This window comes from Fusarium graminearum, chromosome 1 (assembly GCF_000240135.3).
Source record: "Fusarium graminearum PH-1 chromosome 1, whole genome shotgun sequence".
Lineage (NCBI taxonomy): Eukaryota > Fungi > Ascomycota > Sordariomycetes > Hypocreales > Nectriaceae > Fusarium > Fusarium graminearum.
This window is the reverse complement of record NC_026474.1, coordinates 7,691,588-7,712,800: the sequence shown is the minus strand read 5'-3', so window position 1 is coordinate 7,712,800 and position 21,213 is coordinate 7,691,588. Positions and strand designations below refer to the sequence as shown.

Below are 21,213 nucleotides of genomic sequence, written 5' to 3'. Positions count from 1 at the left end.
CCCAGAGAGATTGCTGAGACCTGTAAGCCAGAACCTCTAGAGGGCGATATTCCATTTTGCGTTTTTTTCTTCTTTTTTTTTTCTTTCAAAATTACAAATAACCGGTTGCCAAATTGATGGAAGGTGTGATTGACACTGAAAATGGTACCAGTGGCCGTAGACGCAAGGGAGGTGTAATATAGTCCTATGACTTGTAGGTAAGCAAAGTGATGACGGAAGCAAGTACTTTCATATACTGACATAATGCAGGATATAATTAGTAATGCAAGCAAGCACTGTCGTACACTGACATAATGGAGGATTTAAGTAATGATACGTGAGCTTCCTGTATGCGTCAGATGAGGTGGCGAGTCATCCAAGATGGATGCTCCCAGCAGTATGGTATTAGTAGTTCAACAATAAAGAACTGGGCATATGCGTCAGATACTCAATTATGAATAGTGACATGAGCAAGAGACAGCTACTTACGATGTCAGATCGGATTAAATAATGGCAAATATGAACAAGTTATTTGGATGGGGGATAGTCTATGAGGCGTGGTGTGAGGTATATTTCCTGCCTAGGTGCTATCATTCTATATGATTACTGCTCTCTATGACTCCGGCAGTAAGCCTCCTCTTTTCTTTTCTATCATATGAAAACGTCACTAGCAGCGGTACTGACATAAACAAAGCAGCACCGACCATAATGCAACCCGTAAAGACCTGAGCATGCAAAAATTGGCCGTTGTCTGGACGAGACAGGGTACCCGCTATGGGAGCCCCAAGCAATGTTCCTAGACCAGATATAAGCCAATTCATCCCTAAGCGCTCTCCTGCAATAGTGAGACTTGGTGTAATCGTTGGATGCAAGGTGGCCACTGGGTTGGCAGCAACAAACGTCCCCGATGAAATGCCAAACAGCACACAGAACACAATGAACCCGGCAGACTGGCGTATAGCTATCCATGCGAAAAGTAGGACAGCACACATTACTGTGCTGGTAAACACCACGGGCATTGCTCCAAACTTGGGCATGAGTAGGTTTGGTAGAATGCGACCGACTGCTGAACTGCCATGTAGAATAGACAACAAATACGAAGACATTGCGTCGCTCATACCAAGAACGGACCGACCATACTGGGGTATTTATTAGCTGATACAATTCGTAGAGTAAGTGAGGTGTACTAGATACATACTGTAACAAGGTAGAATAGCGGAATCCAGTAAGACAAGTACTGGCAGAAGCAGCCGACACAAAAGGTAGTGTATGGGATTTCTGTGAAGGCTCTCCATTCGAACAGCCTTCTAGGCTTGGTTGATTTTTGCGGCATCTGCAGTAATAGGCCAAGAGCCGCGAGGCCGAAGACTAACTGCAGGAATCCAAAGACTCGAATTGTCCAACCAAACCCGACCTTGGGTTCAAGGGCATTGAAAAGGATGGGGAAGACAATACCGCCTTAATCCGCCTTAGTTTACTCTCGACGTAACAGATAGTTGACTGCTTACCAAAGCTTACGCCCGTTGTTGTTATTCCAACCGCAATAGGCCTTTTTGTTGTAAAGTTGATACTAATCTGACTAATGGTAGGGATACAGATTAATCCTGTAATTGATGAGCTTCTTCTCTTGTAAAGCTTGATAGGAGAAAATACCAGAACCAATACCGAGACATAATGCTTGCGAGAGAAATATCTGGTAGTATTTGGAAGAGAGACTCAACATCATCATTCCGATGACCACCATGGCTGTGCCTACACAGATGAGGCTTCTGAAATAGCCTCTGTCAAATAGAGGCCCAACAAATGCCCCCGAACAAACAAGCAACAGACTCGAAACACTACCTATCCAAGCAATTGTCGACTCAGAGTACGAGGACAGCATCCGAGATTTGTAATAGGCTTCGAATACGCCAAAAGAGCCAGCAGGGCCCCTGACCATAGCGTTAGCTCAGTTAGTGCGGTGCCGAGTACTCCCTTACCAGGTGATAAAAAACATCAGCCAAGCGCCAACAACACCTAACCAGGCGACAAGCCCTCCGTCTGTCGCCGGTTTCTCATGACGTACTTCGTGGATGACGTCTGATCGCTGAGGGTCTCCGGAAGGGCTTTCCATTGTTCGATGCAAGAATGCGTTTCTGATTCACGATCAAATTGTTGCCCTGGCCTCTGTATCTGAGCCAGAGACTATTGTGAGAGGCCGAAAAACACGATGTTTTCAAAGAATCTCGCTTACTTGAGATTAAAAGCACAATATTCTAGACGTGACGGAAGCTTAGGTTATGGTCAGTAGTGAAAACTATTGCCAAGCACGAAACAAATAAGCATGACTTGATGTTGACTGTAGTAGAAGAATAGTGTCAAGTATGTGAACAAAGCAATAGGGTGGGGTAGACAGTATATCAGGTCAGCAGTCTCAAGCGTGTAAGGATCGTCTGTAGGACAACATGTCTGTAGGGTAGTCATCGACATGTTTTGAGTCAGCACATGAATAAGCAGGTAAGCAAGTTAGCAAATCTGTCAAAACATGACAGTACAATGTTACAAGTACAGCGTTTCACAGATCATGTAAATATACATAGTTATTGAAATCTTTTATGTAAGCAGATATGATGTGATGCAGTGTCGTGTTACTCGATAGTGAGCGCATGGGCCACGATGGAATTTTAAAAATCACACCCCATGGAAAAGTCTTGGCAGATATATATCAAGATACAGTCAAGAGATAACGATTTGAATGGCCAGAAACAGGCGAGCCTAAATCCAGTAAAAACTGATTCTTATCTCTTTGCAAAATAAAAAGTTTACAAGATGGATACATGTCAAGATGATATTCTGTCAAGTACCAACGGCGTACCGAGACCATTCCGTCAAGGTCAACAAGATAAGTCCTATGTTCAGGAACATATCAAGGGTTTGCAATGCTCAACCTCTTTGATACCTACTGTCATAGGCGCCGCTTGGGCTGTCCTTATGGGGCACTACACAGCATCGAATGAAATATTGTTCAAGATGACGCCAATGACGAATGGCAAGATATCTGATTTGGCTCGGGTCGAGGACTTCTGTGTCACTGTACCATGGGATGAGCCTGTTGAACAGTTTCTGAAACAACTATCAGACCAGCATCCGGATTCCACCGACTCTTTTGACGCTGTCCAGGAGCATACCATGATCTTGCATCACCCGAGCAAACAGAACAGTGACATACTCTTGGAGTGTTCCCTACAAACCAATACTGTCAAGCTTCAACTACAACTCGACAGCGTCTCTTCCGAGGAAGTTGGCGGGGAACGACTGTTATGCCAACTCAAGCATGTAGTACAGCAGCTCTGTACCAAGGAGAGCCAGGAAATACCGGTCGCCAAGATATCAACAGTCACCAAAAAGGACCTTGATGAGATGTGGGAGCGAAATGCGTACGTTCCATCAACAAACGACAAGTTCACCTGTATCAATGACATTGTTATGGACTGGGCGATCAAGCAACCCGATCGCCCAGCCGTCTGCGCATGGGACGGCCAATTAAGCTATGGCCAATTGGACAAATACTCAACAACATTGGCAAAGCATCTTCTTACCATGGGCGTCTGTACTCACACCATCGTTCCCTTGTGTTTTGAGAAATCTATGTTGATGCCGATAGCCATGCTTGGAGTCATGAAAGCTGGCGGTGCATGTGTCGCCATGGATATCACCCAGCCAGAGGAAAGACTTCGAACCATAGTGGACGATGTCAACCCTGCACTCATACTTTCTTCAGCAACAAACAAAGACTTGGCCACTGCGGTTTCTGACTGCCAAGTCATTGTTGTCGACCTGAACTATGTTGAATCTTCGCCACCACGTACAGAAGATCATGAGCTACCTATGGTCGGGCCTCAAAACACCATCTATGTCTCATTTACCTCGGGCAGTACTGGGAAACCCAAAGGTGCAGTCATCAACCACGGTAATGTATTTGCAGCTGTCCGGTTCCAAGGACGTTCACTGGGATTCACCAAGTCATCTCGGGTATTCGACCTTGCTCCTTACTGCTTTGATGTGGCGTGGTCCAATGTCCTCCATACACTATGCGCTGGCGGCTGCCTTTGCGTACCCTCAGGAATCAACGCCATGACTGGAATCTCTGCTTCAATCAACAACTTAGAGGCGAACCTCGTCAACATAACGCCCTCGCTGTTGCGTATTCTGGATCCAAACGACGTGCCCTCTTTACAGACCGTATTGTTAAGTGGGGAACCACCAGATCATGCTACGTGTCTGCGTTGGATACCGAGAGCTCGTCTTGTCAACACATATGGGCCTACAGAATGTACCTTCAAGAGTTCTCATACAGACCTTACACTATCGACTTCTTGGCCGCCGAATATCGGGTCCGGTATTGGATCGAATCTGTGGGTTGTGAACTGCCACAATGCGGACCTACTGAGCTGCATCGGAGCTATTGGGGAACTGTGGCTTGAGGGCCCTCTAGTCGGCCAAGGATATCTTTCAAATCCTCAAATGACGGAAAAGTCTTTTGTGAAAGATCCTGCATGGTTGCTTGAGGGCTCACCCACCTGTGCTGGTCGACCAGGTCTGCTATACCGAACAGGCGACTTGGTGCGTTCCAATGGCGATGGAACCGTAACCTTCATCGGACGAAAAGACACTCAAGTCAAGATCCGTGGCCAACGTGTCGAGTTGGATGAAATTGAGTACCACGTGCGAAATTGTCTCGAACAGCAACCAGAACCGCGCGTGGTTGTGGAGGTCGTCTCTCCTGATCAAGGGTACCGTCAAGTACTGATGGTCTTTATCGAGACAAGCAAGATGAGCCTTTCATCCCAAGACAACATCGAGGCCATCACAGGTACTTTACAGGAAACACTGACCAAAGTGCTGCCATCGTACATGGTTCCCCAAGTCTACATTCCACTCCATGAGATTCCTTTGTCACCAACAGGGAAAACGGATCGACGACTATTACGGGACATGGGACTATCAATCTTGCACGATGCATCCAACGCGACAGGATCCTCAATGGGAACAGAACCACACGAGTTGACAGATACTGAGTCCCGTTTCGTCAATCTTTGGAAAATTGTGCTTGGAATCGACACTATCAGCGTTAGAGATAGTTTCTTCCGTGTTGGCGGTGACTCCATATCAGCGATACGACTTGTCGAAGCTTCATCCAAAGAAGGCATCTCCATAACGGTGGCAGACGTGTTTAAGCGACCATGTCTTCAAGAACTTGCTCTGGTAGCAAAATTGGAAAGCCCAGAGACCTTTGTAGCTATTGCACCTTTATCCTTGATCGAGAGCCCCGTGGACCACGATGACCTACGCAGCGAGGTGGCGGGACTATGCAATGTCCCGCCAGAGATTATTCAGGATATATTTCCCTGTACACCTCTTCAAGAAGGGCTCATTGCAATGACGGCTGAGAACGAATCTAGCTACGTGGCTCAGAACATTCTACAAATCGCTCCCTCTGTCTGTCTTGAGAGGCTGAAAGAGGCTTGGGACCTTACTATTTCAACAACGCCAATACTACGTACACGAATTGTGGACACGGGAGGTGATTCCCTAGTACAAGTGGTTGTCGATGAGCAGGTACCTTGGGAGCATGGTGATGACTTGGATACATATCTCAAGCATCATAACCATCCCACTATGGGCCTCGGGAAGCCACTCATGCACCAAGCCATCATCAACGACCCCGAAAGTAATCGCACATTCTTTGTTTATACCATTCATCACGCCTTATATGATGGGTGGTCCGCGTCATTGTTGTTGGACAGATTGCACCAGGCGTATCATTCGAGAACACTGAGTCCACCCCCAGCCTTCCAGCGATTTGTGCAGCGCACACTCCAGATAGACAGCGATGTGAAGCAAAGCTTTTGGAATCAAGAGCTGGCCAACTCAAAAGCCCGGGTCTTCCCTCAGCTCCCATCGCCACTATACAGGCCACGAGCAGACAAAACTTTGCACCACACGATTCACGACATTCATTGGCCTACAGATGGGGTCACAGCGTCCAGTATCATCCGAGCTGCCTGGTCAGTTCTCATCGCACGTCACACTGCTTCAGAAGATGTCATCTTCGGTGTAACAGTAACAGGACGGCAATCAGCCTACCCTGGAATTGGAGAGTTGATAGCTCCCACCTTTGCCACTGTACCTCTGCGTATCAACGTCCGTTGGAAACATACTGTGAAGGAATTCCTTCAACAGGTGCAAACGCAAGCAGTGGATATGATCGAGTATGAACAGACTGGTCTACAATATATACGACGCATAAGTGCAGAGCTAGACAGGGCAAGTCAATTTCAAACCTTGCTGGTACTTCAACCAAACATGAAGGACTATAAGAAAGAAGAGAACCATGACAGAGCCTTGTTTGAGTCCGATGAGCAAGGGGTTATCAACCGTGCAACAGATGACCTGAGCGTATTCAACAGCTCTGCTCTGATGCTAGAATGCCAGATCGAGAGCGAGGGTGTGGGAATCCAGTTTAGCTTCGACTCTTCTGTTATCGACAAAGATCAGGTGAAGAGGCTGTCGCAGCAACTGGACAACACTATCAGACAGATTTGCATGGCAAACCAGGCCACCACGTTGCTTGATATAGCTCAAGTCAGTGAACAAGACCTCGACGATATCTGGAACTGGAACTCGTCAGTTCCATCAGCAGTGGACGCTTGTGTTCATGAACTTGTCGTGGAGATGGCAACAAAGTATCCGAAACGACCTGCTCTGAGCGCATGGGACGGCGATCTGGACTACGGGCAACTACACACGTACTCCACAATCGCGGCACGAAATCTTGTCAAGTTGGGAGTCGAGCCAGGTATCATTGTGCCTCTATACTTGGCCAAGTCTGTTTGGACAACAGTAGCAATGCTAGCGGTTATGAAAACTGGTGCTGCTTTTGTGCTCGTTCCAGCGACCGACCCTTTGTTACGTCTTCACGCAATCATAGCGCAGACCTCATCACCGTTTGTCGTGGTCTCACAAGATCAAGGCAGAGGCCTCGATGGTTGTCGAGGTGTTATCTTTCAAGATCTTCTGAACTGTGAGGTTCAATCAAACGAATACTGCAAGCCTCGTTCTTTTGATACCTCCAACACGGCGGTCATTCTTTTCACTTCTGGGAGTACTGGAACACCCAAGGGTATAGTATGGAACCATCAGGCACTATCTACAACTGCAACTCAACTTGGGGAAGCGTTCCAGCTTCAACATACAAGCAGGACCTTTCAGTTTGCTTCATACTCGTTCGATGTCAGTATTCTAGAAACCTTTGCGACTTTGATAATGGGAGGTGTCGTGTGCATTCCATCGGAAAGTGAACGCCTGGACGACACAGCCAGAGCAATACTGAAGAGGCAGGCTAACTGGTTGTGTATAACTCCCTCCGCTGCAAAAGCACTTCTGCCAGAAGTCGTTTCGTCGCTGAAGACAATTGTGTTTGCTGGAGAGCAACTATCGCACAGCGATGTCTCAAGATGGAATGGCAATGCCACTGTTTACAACTGGTATGGACCTGCTGAGGCATCATTGTCCGCTTACTGTCGTGTCTATGAGGGGAAATGGTCAAATGGAACCATTGGTACTGCGTTCGCCAATGTCTGTTGGGTGGTAGATCCTGAGAACGGAGATACTCTTTTACCCATCGGTGCCGAGGGAGAGTTGGTTGTTGAAGGTAATGCAATAGCCGATGGTTATTTGAGACAGTCTAGGGACTTGTCGTCGGTCTTTTACAACGATCCGCCTTGGCTGCTTCAAGGATCCAAAGAACATCCGGGGAGACGTGGGCGACTTTACAAAACTGGCGATATCGTTTCCTACAACGCAGACGGGACTCTCAAGTACAGACAACGTAACGACACACAGGTCAAGATTCATGGACAACGTGTCGAATTGGAGGCTATAGAGCATTGCCTACAGGAAATCTTAGCCCCAGATCTTGCGGTTGAAACTGTCGTCGACATTGTGACTCCCGCACAAAACGACGACCCCATACTTTTAGCTTTTCTGAGTTTCAACAGCCCGAATCAATCTAAGAACAACGACTTCACATCGGCCATGAGCAACGTTGCCGCCATCTTGGAGGACAAAGCACCCAGTCTCTTGCCCGAGCACATGAACCCATCTGTTTACTTTCCCATCAGCAAATTGCCCTTCACTCTGAACGGAAAGATCGATAGACGAAGCCTTCGTGCAGCAGCAGAGAGATTGACTCTACCACAACTAACTGAACTACTTCCTGCGAAAAAAGAACGCCTGAAGCCAACGACTGATGTTGAGCGTGCGCTGCAACAGGTTTGGGCTAAAGTACTTGCGGTTGAGCCTGACGCTATCGCAACGAACGACAGCTTTCGTCGGCTTGGCGGGGATTCTATCAAAACTGTCATCATGGCCAGGCTGATCAATCAACAATTTGGCGTCAAACTCAGTGTTCGTGATGTGCTGCGACAAAGAGCTCTTTGTGATCTCGCACAAGAAATTGGACGACAACAGAATCCACTTCCTGGTCCTTCGCTACAGGAGACGGACTTGGGAGACCTGGTAGAAGATGCTAAAGCCCTTTCTAGCAGCCTTCAGCTCTATGCACCTGATACGTTCGAGGACGCGGACGAGATGCCTTCTAGAGTTCTTCTCACAGGTGCTACCGGCTACCTCGGCACCGCCATCCTCCATGGTCTTCTTCAGCGCCCAGAGATCAGCCAAGTATTTGTTCTGGTACGGGCGTCTTCTACCAAACACGCCATCAACAGGATTATAAAATCCGCGACTATCTCTGGCTGGTGGCATGAAAGTTATCTGTCTCGTATCCAGCCATGGTTGGGGGACTTGGGAAAGCCCCAGTTCGCTCTCGATGACTTGAGATGGAATCAGTTATCTGGCCACTATGATTCGACCAAGTGCATTGATGGAATTGTACACAACGGGGCGGCTGTCAATTGGTACTCAAGCTATGATGATCTCCGAGCTACGAATGTACTCTCAAGCCAGCAGCTGCTTCAGATAGCGGCCACCAACCCGCACCTGAAACGTTACGTCCTCATATCAACGGCGCCTCAGAGAGATGTAGGTTGTGGTGCTGACAGCGAAAATGCCTTTCGCAAGTATCTCTCCGATGCAGATGGGTACGGGAAAAGCAAGTTGGTTGCCGAGCAGGTCATGCTATGGGCAAGCAGAAAGCAAGGTTTTCCGCGCCAACGTCTTGCAGTTGTCAAGCCCGGTTTCATCATCGGAAACGCAACCTCGGGGGTCGCCAATGTGGATGACTTTCTATGGCGCGTGGTCGCCGGCTGTGTTGCTATCGGGTCGTTCCCCAAAGCGTCATCCAATGTTTTCATCTACATTGCTACTACGGATCATATTGCTATGGCGGCAACTACCTGTTTGCATGCCAAATCTGACCAGAAGCCGATAAGAAGAAGAGTTGATGACGGCTTGCCTGTGAGGGACTTTTGGAGTGCTGTAAACTCTGCTCTGCCAATTGCCCTCGATGAAAAGCCCTTTGAATCCTGGTATGCAGAGTTGGAGAACAAGGTGAATGACAACTTGAAACACCCTTGCTTCCCTGTCCTTCATCTGATTGCTCATGGCAATCCAGTTATCGGGTCAGAGAAGCACCGTTCTGGAAATTCTTGTACTATGGATCGTCGATTGGAGCTTGAGGCAGCTACTGCAAGAAATGTCAAGTATCTGCTGGAGGTGGGATATTTTTCATGGGACTGGAGTTCAGATAATGCCTCTGTCTTTCGGAGAGAAGATAAAGTGAGATAAAGGAAATTGGGTCAATTTAGAATCAAGGTATTGCTAGAAAAGAGTGTGTTGTCAAATGACTATGGTGAAGTTGACCTTGAGAAGATCTGGCCGCTCAACGAGTTGTATGATAGAGATTTGCAAGTCCGAATGACAGGTTGGAAGTCGAGTGCCGAAGCATGGGGCAAAAGACATGATGATAATAAAGAGTAATTTTAACGGTAACATAGCGAGCTGTAAATTACATTCACCATTTCAGTCCCTTGCCGTCGAAACACATCTAAACTGGCTGATGAGTAAGTATCAAAGCTTGATCTGGCGCATTTACTCATGAATGCAATTAAAGAGCCTAGTTCAGTACCCATAGTCAGTTAATGGCTTCATACGGATCCACCAAATAGTGCAGAACGGGCATAGCACCGCGCTATCAACATAACCGGGCAGGATGCGTATCCCATGCTAACAGGCAGCCAAGCTAGAAATCCACCTCACGTCAGCATTGCTCTGAAACCTGCCAATATCATCACTCACCATGTAACAACAAAAGGACGGCCTAGACATGTCTGAGAAAATCATTGAAGCTGCAGGGGAATGGCTGGTAAATCTCTGCAGTGGAGAGGGCTCAACCAACGACAGAGACCAGCTCCTGACACACCTCGAACAACTCAAATTGGATGAATTCTTCGCGCTCCATGGCCAATCTCCAATATTCAGGCGATGTCATGTCGAAGCCATCCGGCAGTGTCTGTCCAAAGACATTAGACCAGAATACCAACTGGCTCGTGCGCTGCTGGAGCGAGATGATACGTGTCGTCTATTTCTGGATGAGACTGATGTCTTGCAAGTAGCCATTAAAAGCGCCAAGATAAAGCCGGGGTTGCTTGGAAGATCACCACTGGAGTCAAACCCTGAGCTTTTGGAAATGGTAAAACTGCTCATAGCTCATGGAGCGGGGGTAAACTGTTTGGACGCCGATGGAAACTCGCCTATTTATTATACTTGCGTTTTGGGATATGCCGACCTGTTTCATTTTTTGGTCTCTTCTGGATCTGATATCTCAATTACGCATCAGAGGAATGTTCCGAAACAGATCATCAAGTTGAGAGAGAGCCCAGAGAATGCATCATATGACAAAGAAGAGACAGCGAATCTTCTACAAGCAACACTAGATGCCCTCATATCGCCCCAAAGCATCGTCGACATGACCTGGGTCGGATGGCCTCCTGGAGTTGACTACGATAGGCCCTTGTGGGGGATGGATATCGACCTTACATGGGGTGGTATCATACTATATCTTTTACAACAAGGGCTTTCTTTTGCCAAAGATGACTTGGGCTTAGTAATGCTCCTTCACATCGCCTGTAATCAAGGATCACAGGACCTTGTCGAAGAGCTCTTGAGCTACGGCGTCATGGCCGATATATCTGGTCCGAGAATAGTAGATGGTGGACAAGGCGAAGGCTCAACCTGCGGAACGGCAATGCACGCTGCAGCTGCTGGTCGGCAACTGGAAATTGTAAAAACTCTCATTTCTCGAGGCGAAAATCCAGGGTTACGGCGACATTGCATTTTCAATCGCCGTTCAACCAATGCACAAGTGGCGCCTATCGATATTGCGATAGCCACTGGTGAATACGAGAACGATGAGAATCTTCAGGAGTTCCTGGAGGCTTTCATCACTGAAGCTAAGGATCTCGAGGAGACAGACCTCAAAGCTGCTTTGAACTGGTCTGTGGATTCCAACGCGCTCGGCTTTACTCAAGACCTTTTGCAGCGTGGTGTTAGACTGGATGAGGTACCTTGTGGTATCAGGGGAGTTGAAATGGCACAGCTTCTCATCGCATACGATATCAAGCCGAATCCAGAAGCCCTGCAGAAGGATGCACTGAGAAATAACCTCTTGGATCTACTACGTTGGTGTGTTGACAAGTATGGCCCTCTTCTGCCTCAAGATCAAGTATCATGGGGCAAGATGGCACGTCGGTTAGTCACAGGACCACTCGCATACATAAAAACGATCGATTACCTTATCTATGAATATCATGGCTTGCATATTGACTCAGTATTGATCGCACCAACATCAAACTGGAACGACGAAGAGGAAACCATGGAGACGAGTTGGCTGCACCTGGCTATTGTGGAATGCAACACCGAAGCGATCAAGCTACTTTTGGAAGCTGGGGCTGATGTCAATTGCCCTGGTCTACCAGTGGACGCTGCGATGGCGATGAAAAGATTAAAACAGTATGGTGTCAGAGAAATTGGAGACCGACTGGAAGTCATCAAAATGATACAAGAAAGGCTTCCTGCGGACGGGAAGTGGGATGTACCCTCACTAGATGAAACAAGATCTCTCACAGCTGAGGATGTAGCTGCAGAGAGGAAAGCTTGGAATGAGAAAATCAGACGCCTAGTACAGAACAGACAGGAGGTCCCTCTGCCGATACAACCTGAAAGAGGAGCTTCTCCGTCTGAAGCTGTACACGTCACCTCTACTATGGATCACTATCAACCGTTGACCAGCAGCAGTTCTTTCCGTCTTCTTGAGCTTCTCCCCTCGGACAAGAGAACGGATTATTTGGCTGGCCGCTTAGTTGACAGCGACATTACTTTCCAACCTGAATACGAGGCCTTGTCATATGTATGGGGAGACATCCATCCCGCAAAATACATCAGCATTGGCGACAACGACATTGCTATAACGCCGAATCTGCATTCTGCACTAACTCATCTTCGCTCTGCGGATAGTGTCAGGACTATTTGGGTCGACGCACTTTGTATCAACCAGTCATTCCACGACGAACGCAACCAACAGGTTAGAATCATGGGTGACATCTACAAATCAGCAAAGCAAGTTATTGTATGGCTTGGAGACGCCGCTGACGGTTCTCGTCTTGTTTTTGAGCATATAAACGATGATGATATCGCGGATTCTTTTCCGAACTACCCAGAACAGCCAGAAGCAAAGCGAGAAGCGTGGAACGCGCTTGTCAAGAGGCCCTGGTTCTTTCGCACGTGGGTGATTCAAGAGTTAGCTCTTGCTCGCAGAGCAGTAATCATGTGCGGAGAAGATACCACGCTTTGGCGAAATATCGAGGAGAGCTGGAAACCCGACTTTTCAGGTGGTGCAAAGGGTCTATCGAAAATTCAGAGCTTTCCTGGAAATGCACCAGACCATCCAATCTCGGGCTTTAACCCTGATAGCCATATTCGGAGACTGAGGCTTCTGGATACCGAGAGTGATCCCATGAGCATCCTTCGTTATAGCGGCGTTTGCGAGGCGACTGAAGTTAGAGATAGGATATATGGAATTCTGGGATTGTTTAAACCGGGCTTTATTGAAGTTGATTATAGCCTGCCTGTGGAAAGCATCTTTCAGCAGTTTGCAGAGGCAGTGATCGAATCGACTGGGCGCCTGGACATGTTGAGGCATGCTGGAGAATCACTAAACTATCCGAACCTTCCATCATGGGTGCCCGACTTCAACAAAGCATCAACAAGGATTGTTTCTGAGTATGGTTGGTTTGCTCCTTGGAGAGCAGATGCTCCAGAAGAGTACGAGATCCGATGTGCCGATGGGAAGCAGATCAGTATTCCCCGGAGACATCTGGCGCAAAAGTATCTTCCAGGACTTGCCTTCTCAGCGGACGGAGCGTTAGTTATAAAGGGCAAGATGGTTGATAGCATCCGAACAGTGGGTGTTGAGCTTCCGTGTGGGACATCACATGCTCCTGGAACAGACGCCTTTAATCTTGTGATGAAAGAGTGGGAAATACTCGCGACAACACTGATACCTGAATGGGATTCTTCGGTTTCTTCAGTATCTTCTGCGTTTGCTGCTACTATCTCGGCAACCCGTGGGTCTGAGATCTACAGTGTTGATATTGGTTTCACCCAGTGGTATCGTCACTGCGGAGCAAAAATACTCGAAAAAGCCGACCCCTCTATGTTTATCCGGGATCATGAATTTTACCTTTGGTGGTGTGACGCCGGAAAGCCTGACGAGTCCGATGATGAAGAGTATGGGGGACTTGGATATCATATTCGCGAGTTTTCCGACAAAATGATGGCTGCTAGCTATGGTCGCTGTCTTTTCACCACAGAAGATGGATCAATGGGCCTTGCGAGCCCTCGAGTGAAGGCAGGTGATCGGATTGTTTATTTTCCTGGCTCGTCTGACCCTTTTGTCTTGCGAAAGAGTGAAGATGGGAAGGGATGGACTTTGGTGGGTGAATGTTATTTGTATGGGTTTGAAATCGACGACCTTTTTTACGGCAAGGAACAAGTTGTTGATGATTTCAGCATTTATTAGATTTATTAGGTACTATATAGAGGACTACATGATAGTTAGGATATCTACACATTTTCGAGTGGGTCGAACCCATTTGTTTCTCAATGCTGATGTTGTTCTGTTTAGACTGTCATTTCGTGTATGCCAGATTCTCAGACAGCTGTCTTCAACTATTTATTCTTCCCATAAACTGACAAATTGGATATGTAGGGATATCATCATCCGACGCCAAGTTCATTGTCGGCCATCACATATCAGGCCAGTATCAAGCAGAGACCCATTGTTTCATCAAAAGCCCCCCTCACTATAGCGTCGTACTGTAGCCCATCATATCGCTCACTGCTACTTGACTTCAGCCGGCGGGGGTGGCGCATAAATCTCTCTCGGCTTTGTTTTCCTGTTTGGCAATGGTTGATGTCATGTGAAACCCGCTCGTCATATATCCTTTGCCATCCTGCGCCATCGCTTATCACGATCATTAGTTTCTACCGTTTTTCAATAACATCTGACTTATCATGGGTTCTCGAATGACGCCAGAGGCTATCAAGCCTGTTATGCTAATTGATGGCCAAGTATGATCGCTATTAGACGCTAAAGACAAGATATATAGGCTAACGCGTGCTTAATTCAGCTGGTTGGGGCCTCAGATGGAAACTCGTTTCCCCTCTTTAACCCAGCAACTGGTGAAAAAGTTGCAGATGGTAGGAACCCTCCAGAGTCCTAAACCTCACATTCACTAACACCTGCCATTAGTCCCTGAAGCTACAGAAGATGACACCAACAGAGCTGTCGCGGCAGCACAGCGTGCATTCCCAGAGTGGTCTGCCATGGATCCTGCCAAGCGTGGCAGCTACCTGAAGAAACTCGCCTCTCTCATCAAAGAGCATAACGAAGAACTTGCTCTTCTCGAAGCCAAGTCAATGGGTCGTCCTTTGGCTGAGTTCTTCGAGGGTCACATTGCTGCCTCTAGCTATGAGCACTACGCTGAAGCTTGGCCGCACATCCAGGGCCAAGCGAGTCTCAACACACCTGGCTATGTAACCATGACCCTACGCCAGCCTTTTGGTGTCGTCGCAGCTATCATTCCCTGGAATGCCTCTCTTCTGTTCTTCGCTAGCAAATCTGCTCCCGCTTTGATCGCTGGAAACACAGTGGTCGTCAAATCTAGCGAAAAGGCTCCTCTCGGCGCTGCCAAGTTCGCTGAGCTCATTCACAAAGCTGGTTTCCCTCCCGGAGTCTTTAACGTTCTATCGGGTCATGGAAACCCCTCTGGCGCGACGCTTGCTTCTCATATGGATGTACGGGCTATTAGTTTCACCGGCTCTAGCCCTACTGGCCGTGCGATCCAAGAGGCAGCTGCCAAGTCCAACTTGAAGAAGGTCATCCTCGAGCTTGGTGGTAAATCTCCTGTCATTATTTTTGACGATGCGGATCTTGAGCAGGCTGCCAAGGATACTATGTACAGTATCCAGTGGAACAGCGGTCAGGTCTGCATGGCAAATTCTCGCGTTTATGTGCAAGACTCCATCGCTGATAACTTCATCCAAGCTTGCAAGAAAGCACTGTCTGCCGCAAAGTCGGGTAATCCCACAGAGAAGGGCATCAATCACGGTCCTCAAGCCGACAAGGTTCAGTATGAAAAAGTCATGTCTTACATTAACGAGGGCAAGAAGTCCGGAACGCTGGAGCTCGGAGGAAATGGAAATCTTGATAAGACAGGTGGTTTCTTCGTCGAGCCAACTATCTTCTTAAACACGCCTGAGGATGCAAAGGTTATGAAGGAGGAAATCTTTGGACCGGTTGTCAACATCAACGTCATCAAGACAGAAGAGGAGGCCATCGAAAAGGCAAATGACACAGAGTATGGTCTGTATGCTGCAGTATATACCAAGAATGTCGACAGGGCGATGAGGGTCACTCAGAAGCTCAACTCTGGTTACGTAGGCATCAACTGTACCAGTCCTACCACCGCGAGGGATCTGCCCTTTGGAGGATACAAGTCATCAGGCCAGGGCCGAGAGGGCTGGCTTTACAGTTTGGACAACTTCTTGGAAGTCAAGAGTGTGATGATGAAAGTAGACAGCGGTTCCAAGTTATAAAACAGGCCAAATTGTTCATACCACAGAAAACAAAAATCTCTACCCCTCAAGCATAACCATTCCTCCATTGGCGATTTGAACAAAATTTGGAACATCCAAGTCTTCCGTTGTCTCATTTTGCTTTCTCTCTTCCTCAAGTGCCCATTCCATAGAGCGCGGAAGATCGACCGTCCTTGTTACCCATAAGAAAAATCCCGAATAAGTGAAATCGTTATCGTGATTTAGAATCCAGCTCTTGCTACCCCCAATTTTTCTATATAAAGCAAGACCTCCCTTTACCCCCAGCTTGTTCACGCCATTGATTCCGTGACTCTCTTTGAGGCCATGCAGAAGTGTCAGAATTTCTGTCTTTGGCTCCGCTTGCAAAAATGCATCTAGAGGGCCTTGGTCGAGGTGTGTGCCGTGAGGTGAGAGGAGTATGGTTTCGTGCCTCTCTTCGTGAGTCCAGACCAGGGCGGTGCAGAAGTTCAGAATGACATGGCCTGGCAGACGAACAATAGTCAACCAGTCGGGAAGGTGATCTGGATGGAGTTCTGGTGAGCGCCATGTCTTGGCTGAGCCGTCCATATCGTGACTCAAAGAGATCGTCTTAAAATGGTTCCATGGTCTGATGATAGCGGCTGCTTCAGGTGTCGCAACAACAGGAATCTTTGGATCGAAAGTTCGAAGGGTTGGCTCGTGCACATGGTCCAGATAATGGAAAGCAAGGATGATAACATCGATATTTCCCTGGTAGCCGCCATCGTTCGTGGTGGTTTGCGCATGGTCTGTCGGCATATGACATGAAGCAGCTTGTTCAATCTCTGCAATGATATCCTCAATGCCTTGAACGTCATTCACTGCCGCCTTGTCGCTTAGCGCAATATTGAAGAACCAGCTGTAGAACAGGGATGTGTCGCCTTGTAGCCAAGGTTCATACACGATGTGGAAATATGCTTTCCCAGTTGAAGCCTGCTCGGCTTTGGGACGGGGAAACGACATTAGCCAGCTTGCGTCTCCATTGAGAAGTGTCAAAATAGGTCGCAGCGACTTGTCGCGTGATGTTTCGAGCGCTTTGTATACTTGTTGTCTTGACTGGGACATGGTGATGGCGAAAATGGCACTTGGTGAGATCAAAAACATGGGCACTGGACAGAAGATCACACGGAGGCAATATATAATCGAGTGGACAATAGTAGATCCTTTAATTAGAGACCAACAAGAATTGCATTGATGGAGAGACTCGCATTGACACTCGTGGCATTGGTCAGATCGCAATTGTTTCAGTCATATGCAGCTCTTGATTGCAAAGAGGGTTGTGTCCTTGTGCCGATCCAGTAAGCACTAAATCCTTCGTTTCCATTGTCAGACTGTCCAGCTAAGCAACGCCCTGCGTAGATACTTCTCAATTGATCCCGATGCCAAAAGAAGAGCACTTCCATTGAACATCAGTAGGTTGCTCGACCATTTTAAATACTACTGTTGTTTATCAGCTATCTCCTTGTTTTATCTCCGGTCTGTCGGATCGTCGCCGGTATTGATTGCCGATGTTTACCGACGCTAAAGTCTTACAAACAAGATTATCTTATCCCAAGTCGGATGTCGCTACTACTGCAACAGATTGAATAAGGCACAGCTTGATAACTTTAGTTGATAGCAGCGGGGGTTTGCAAGGGAGCCTCTTCTGTCTTTCCCCCGCATCTCGCTGATATCGCCGGGGTTCGCCATACGATGCCCGAAGTTGTCCAACCAGACCTTACGTGTCGGGTACAGAAATGCATAGACAGTGGTTTATTACAAACTGCGTCAAGCTGACCTACACACCCCGGATCTGACCTAATAATTATGTCTGCTGTGTTCATTAATCTATCCTTTCATTACCCTGATCATGATTACAATCATGGCCCTACTTTGCGATAGCTTCGCGGGGTAGACATGGATACAGTGGGGTGATGGAAGCTAAACGACGGTGACATCGTATGGTTATGGGGGGAAACTACTTAAGACCCACGATGGTCGAGTGATAGGTAGCTCTCTCTTCCTCTTTGTCTGAAGCCTTGATTTGAGTGGTACTTATTACTTTTGCTTCTCGTCTATCTCAGACAGAGTCGTCACCATGAGGCTCAATAGCAAGATCCTACCGGTGCTATCTATCTGGTGTACGGCTGTAATGGCAACACTTCCTACATCCTACGATGTCGTTTGGGATAAACCGGGTGTCAATGGCTCAGCCGATTCAATGCCTCTCGGTGGCGGTGACATTGGTCTAAACACATGGTATGAGAATGGTAAGATACCTTCAGTCCCTAGGCTCTCTCCAACGAGCCAATTCAATTGCTAAAAGGAGTGTAATTAAAGGCACCATTCTTATGTACGTCGCCAAAAGTGGTACATTTGACGAGAACAACTCTCTTCTCAAACTCGGTCGTGTCAGACTATCTTTCGATCCCAACCCCTTCGACAGCGACTTCGAGCAAAGGCTTGTCTTAAATGACGGCTATGTAAAGTACACCGGCAAGGATAACGCCACTGCTAAAGTCTGGGTCGACGTATTCAACCCTGTCGTACACATAGAAGTCGACAGTCCAGAAACGATTTCTGTCAATGTCGCTTACGAGAACTGGCGATACGAAGACCGACCCATAATCAACGAAGAGCGCAACCAGGGTTCATGGGGCATATACACCTCCAAGATTGCCAATGGAACTACGTATGCTGACAAGATCCTCTTCCATGAGAACGGAGTGCTTATGAGCCACCGTAATGATAAGCTGGATCTATGGAACTTTCAGCTGAAGCAGCAGGGGCTCGAGAAGTATAAAGATGAGATGTACAATCCGATGAGAAACAACGAGTTTGGTATCTTCGTCCACTCTGAGCAACTCAAGCTTGGCGATATCACTGATGGTCACTACGTCAACACTACTTACAAAGCCTGGAATCTCGAAAGCAAGGCGCCTAGAAAGTCTTTCAAGGTTTCACTATCCATGTATCAAGCCCAAACCAAGGATCATGACGAGTGGTACAAGGGTCTCAAGAAGGTTATCAAGTCAGCAGTCAAGAATACTCAAGAAGCCACTCTCACCTGGTGGCACGAATATTGGGCTCGGTCATACATCATCATCAACGAAGACAAGGGCGAGAAGGACGCAGGATTCCAAGTAGGAAAGAACTACCAGATCTGGCGCTTCCTCATGGGCTGTAACGCGAAAGGAGAATGGCCGACCAAGTTCAATGGTGGTCTCTGGACTTTTGATCCCGTCTTTGTCAACCCTTATCGACCCTACACGCCCGACTACCGACGCTGGGGTGGGGGAACATTCACTGCTCAGAACCAGCGTCTCTTGTACTGGCCGCTCTTGAGATCTGGCGACTTTGAGACTATGACGCAGCAGTTTGACTTTTACAAGCGCATCACACCAAACGCGGTTCTGAGAGGAAAGGTGTACCAGAATATTGATGCAGCGTATTTCTTGGAGCAGATCGACAATACGGGTTTGTCGAATGTGTTTGAGTATAATGCACAGTGGTATGATGATGATGCCAACACACCTCGTCCTGACTTTTTCCCTGATGGAGAGTTGTGGAATGTCTGGTTGAACCATATGCAGGATACTGCCAAGTAAGTACTTCAGAGAAAGCCAAGGTGAATCGCAGACCTTTGACGAGACTGACAATTACTGTAGTGAGTTCGCCGACATGATTCTACAAGCCAACATTTACTCAGGTTACGATGTCAAGCCCTATCTCGAATTCATCGAATATCAGCTCGCATGGTTCGACAAGTATTATACCCGAGAGATGCTTAAACGCAACCCTTGGCCACTAACAGGAATTGCTGGCAACGAATCCCTTGTTATTTATCCTGGTTCAGGAGCTGAAACATACAAAGAGGCCTACAACCCTGTATCCACACTGGCCGGTCTGCGTCAGGTCATCAAGGATCTTATGATCGTGGACGAGTTCGTCCTTCAGAACAAGACGTATTACCAGAAGTACCTCGACAAAATCCCAGGTAATACGTTTCGTCAGCAACAGGGTCACACATGTATAGCTCCAGCGGAGGCGTACACACGTGTTCAGAATAGCGAGGTACCTCAGCTATATACTGTTTTTCCTTGGCCCGAATACGGTATCGGTCTTCCTAACCTCACGTATGCCATCAACACATATCTCTATGACACAGAGACAGTTATCTACCACGGTAACACTGGTTGGAAGCAAGACGTCATTTGGCTGGCACGTATGGGCTTCACTGCAAACGCAACATCCATGACAGAAGAGCGTTACGCGCCTAGCAAAGTCTGCAAGTTTCCTGTCTTCAAGGGTCCCAACTTTGACTGGACGCCTGATTTGAACCACTACGGAGCTGCAGCTATTGGATTGCAGGAACAGCTTATCCAGACTTATGCAGGGGATGATATTAGACTGCTTCCTGCATGGCCTGAGAGATGGGATGTCCGGTTCAAGGTTTGGGCGCCGCACAATACTACCGTTGAAGGCACTGTTGTGAAGGGAGATGTTGAAAGGCTTGTTGTTTCGCCCAAGTCTCGGACAAAGGATGTCGTTGCGGGACAAGACTAGACTCTAGGTTTTTGCATCAGACAATTGTAGATTATTGATTTACAAGTTCTGTACGAGTTGTCCATAGCATTTGGCTCGACATGCAATCCCGATGTAAGGTTGTTTACATTCTTTCAAGGTTCATTACTCTGCTATAACATAAGCATAAGATGTTACGCATAGGATATACTAGGATTCAAATAGGTGACCAGCCTCAAGGTATCAGAAACAATAGCCACTGAGAAGACAAGAGACGAAATTAGTAGGTCAACTTTTCTGCTACCTTATAGATCAGGTAGGAACCTTATCTAAACGCTTCTTATCGATCAAGATCATGCAAGTCTCCACTGGTTATGCTTTTTACAATACATTAAGTATCCCTGCGGATGTTTAATCTGATCGGGCCCTTGAAAAAGTTAAGTAATGCCATGCCTATTTTAGACAGCTACAGATGATTTGCAACTATTGATCATTTTAGAAAAATGTACCACCAAGGTTACTATAGTATAACAATGTTGTAAACACAAATCAGCTGGA

At 47.4% G+C, this 21,213-nt stretch overlaps 6 protein-coding genes across 6 annotated transcripts; 4 read left to right on the top strand and 2 right to left on the bottom strand.

Annotated features, from left to right (window-relative positions):
* Positions 1 to 569: 569 nt before the first annotated feature.
* Positions 570 to 1,085, bottom strand: FGSG_12124 (uncharacterized protein; the record flags this gene model as incomplete). Its single annotated transcript, XM_011320005.1, has 1 exon — positions 570 to 1,085. One exon carries the CDS (start codon positions 1,083 to 1,085, stop codon positions 570 to 572), a length of 516 nt encoding a protein of 171 aa, XP_011318307.1.
* A 1,702-nt stretch (positions 1,086 to 2,787) lies between these two features.
* Positions 2,788 to 9,765, top strand: FGSG_02394 (uncharacterized protein; the record flags this gene model as incomplete). The annotated part of the gene is made up of 1 exon (XM_011320004.1): positions 2,788 to 9,765. The coding sequence occupies one exon, from the start codon at positions 2,788 to 2,790 to the stop codon at positions 9,763 to 9,765; it is 6,978 nt and encodes a 2,325-aa protein (XP_011318306.1).
* A 538-nt stretch (positions 9,766 to 10,303) lies between these two features.
* On the top strand, positions 10,304 to 14,056 carry FGSG_02393 (uncharacterized protein; the record flags this gene model as incomplete). Its single annotated transcript, XM_011320003.1, has 1 exon — positions 10,304 to 14,056. The coding sequence occupies one exon, from the start codon at positions 10,304 to 10,306 to the stop codon at positions 14,054 to 14,056; it is 3,753 nt and encodes a 1,250-aa protein (XP_011318305.1).
* Positions 14,057 to 14,550: 494 nt separating this feature from the next.
* FGSG_02392 (uncharacterized protein) lies at positions 14,551 to 16,134 on the top strand (the record flags this gene model as incomplete). Its single annotated transcript, XM_011320002.1, has 3 exons — positions 14,551 to 14,607; positions 14,646 to 14,736; positions 14,789 to 16,134. 3 exons carry the CDS (start codon positions 14,551 to 14,553, stop codon positions 16,132 to 16,134), a joined length of 1,494 nt encoding a protein of 497 aa, XP_011318304.1.
* Positions 16,135 to 16,355: 221 nt separating this feature from the next.
* Positions 16,356 to 17,217, bottom strand: FGSG_02391 (uncharacterized protein; the record flags this gene model as incomplete). Its single annotated transcript, XM_011320001.1, has 2 exons — positions 16,356 to 16,387; positions 16,446 to 17,217. 2 exons carry the CDS (start codon positions 17,215 to 17,217, stop codon positions 16,356 to 16,358), a joined length of 804 nt encoding a protein of 267 aa, XP_011318303.1.
* A 1,135-nt stretch (positions 17,218 to 18,352) lies between these two features.
* FGSG_02390 (uncharacterized protein) lies at positions 18,353 to 20,697 on the top strand (the record flags this gene model as incomplete). Its single annotated transcript, XM_011320000.1, has 3 exons — positions 18,353 to 18,401; positions 18,472 to 19,735; positions 19,800 to 20,697. The coding sequence occupies 3 exons, from the start codon at positions 18,353 to 18,355 to the stop codon at positions 20,695 to 20,697; spliced, it is 2,211 nt and encodes a 736-aa protein (XP_011318302.1).
* Between the last annotated feature and the right edge of the window lie 516 nt (positions 20,698 to 21,213).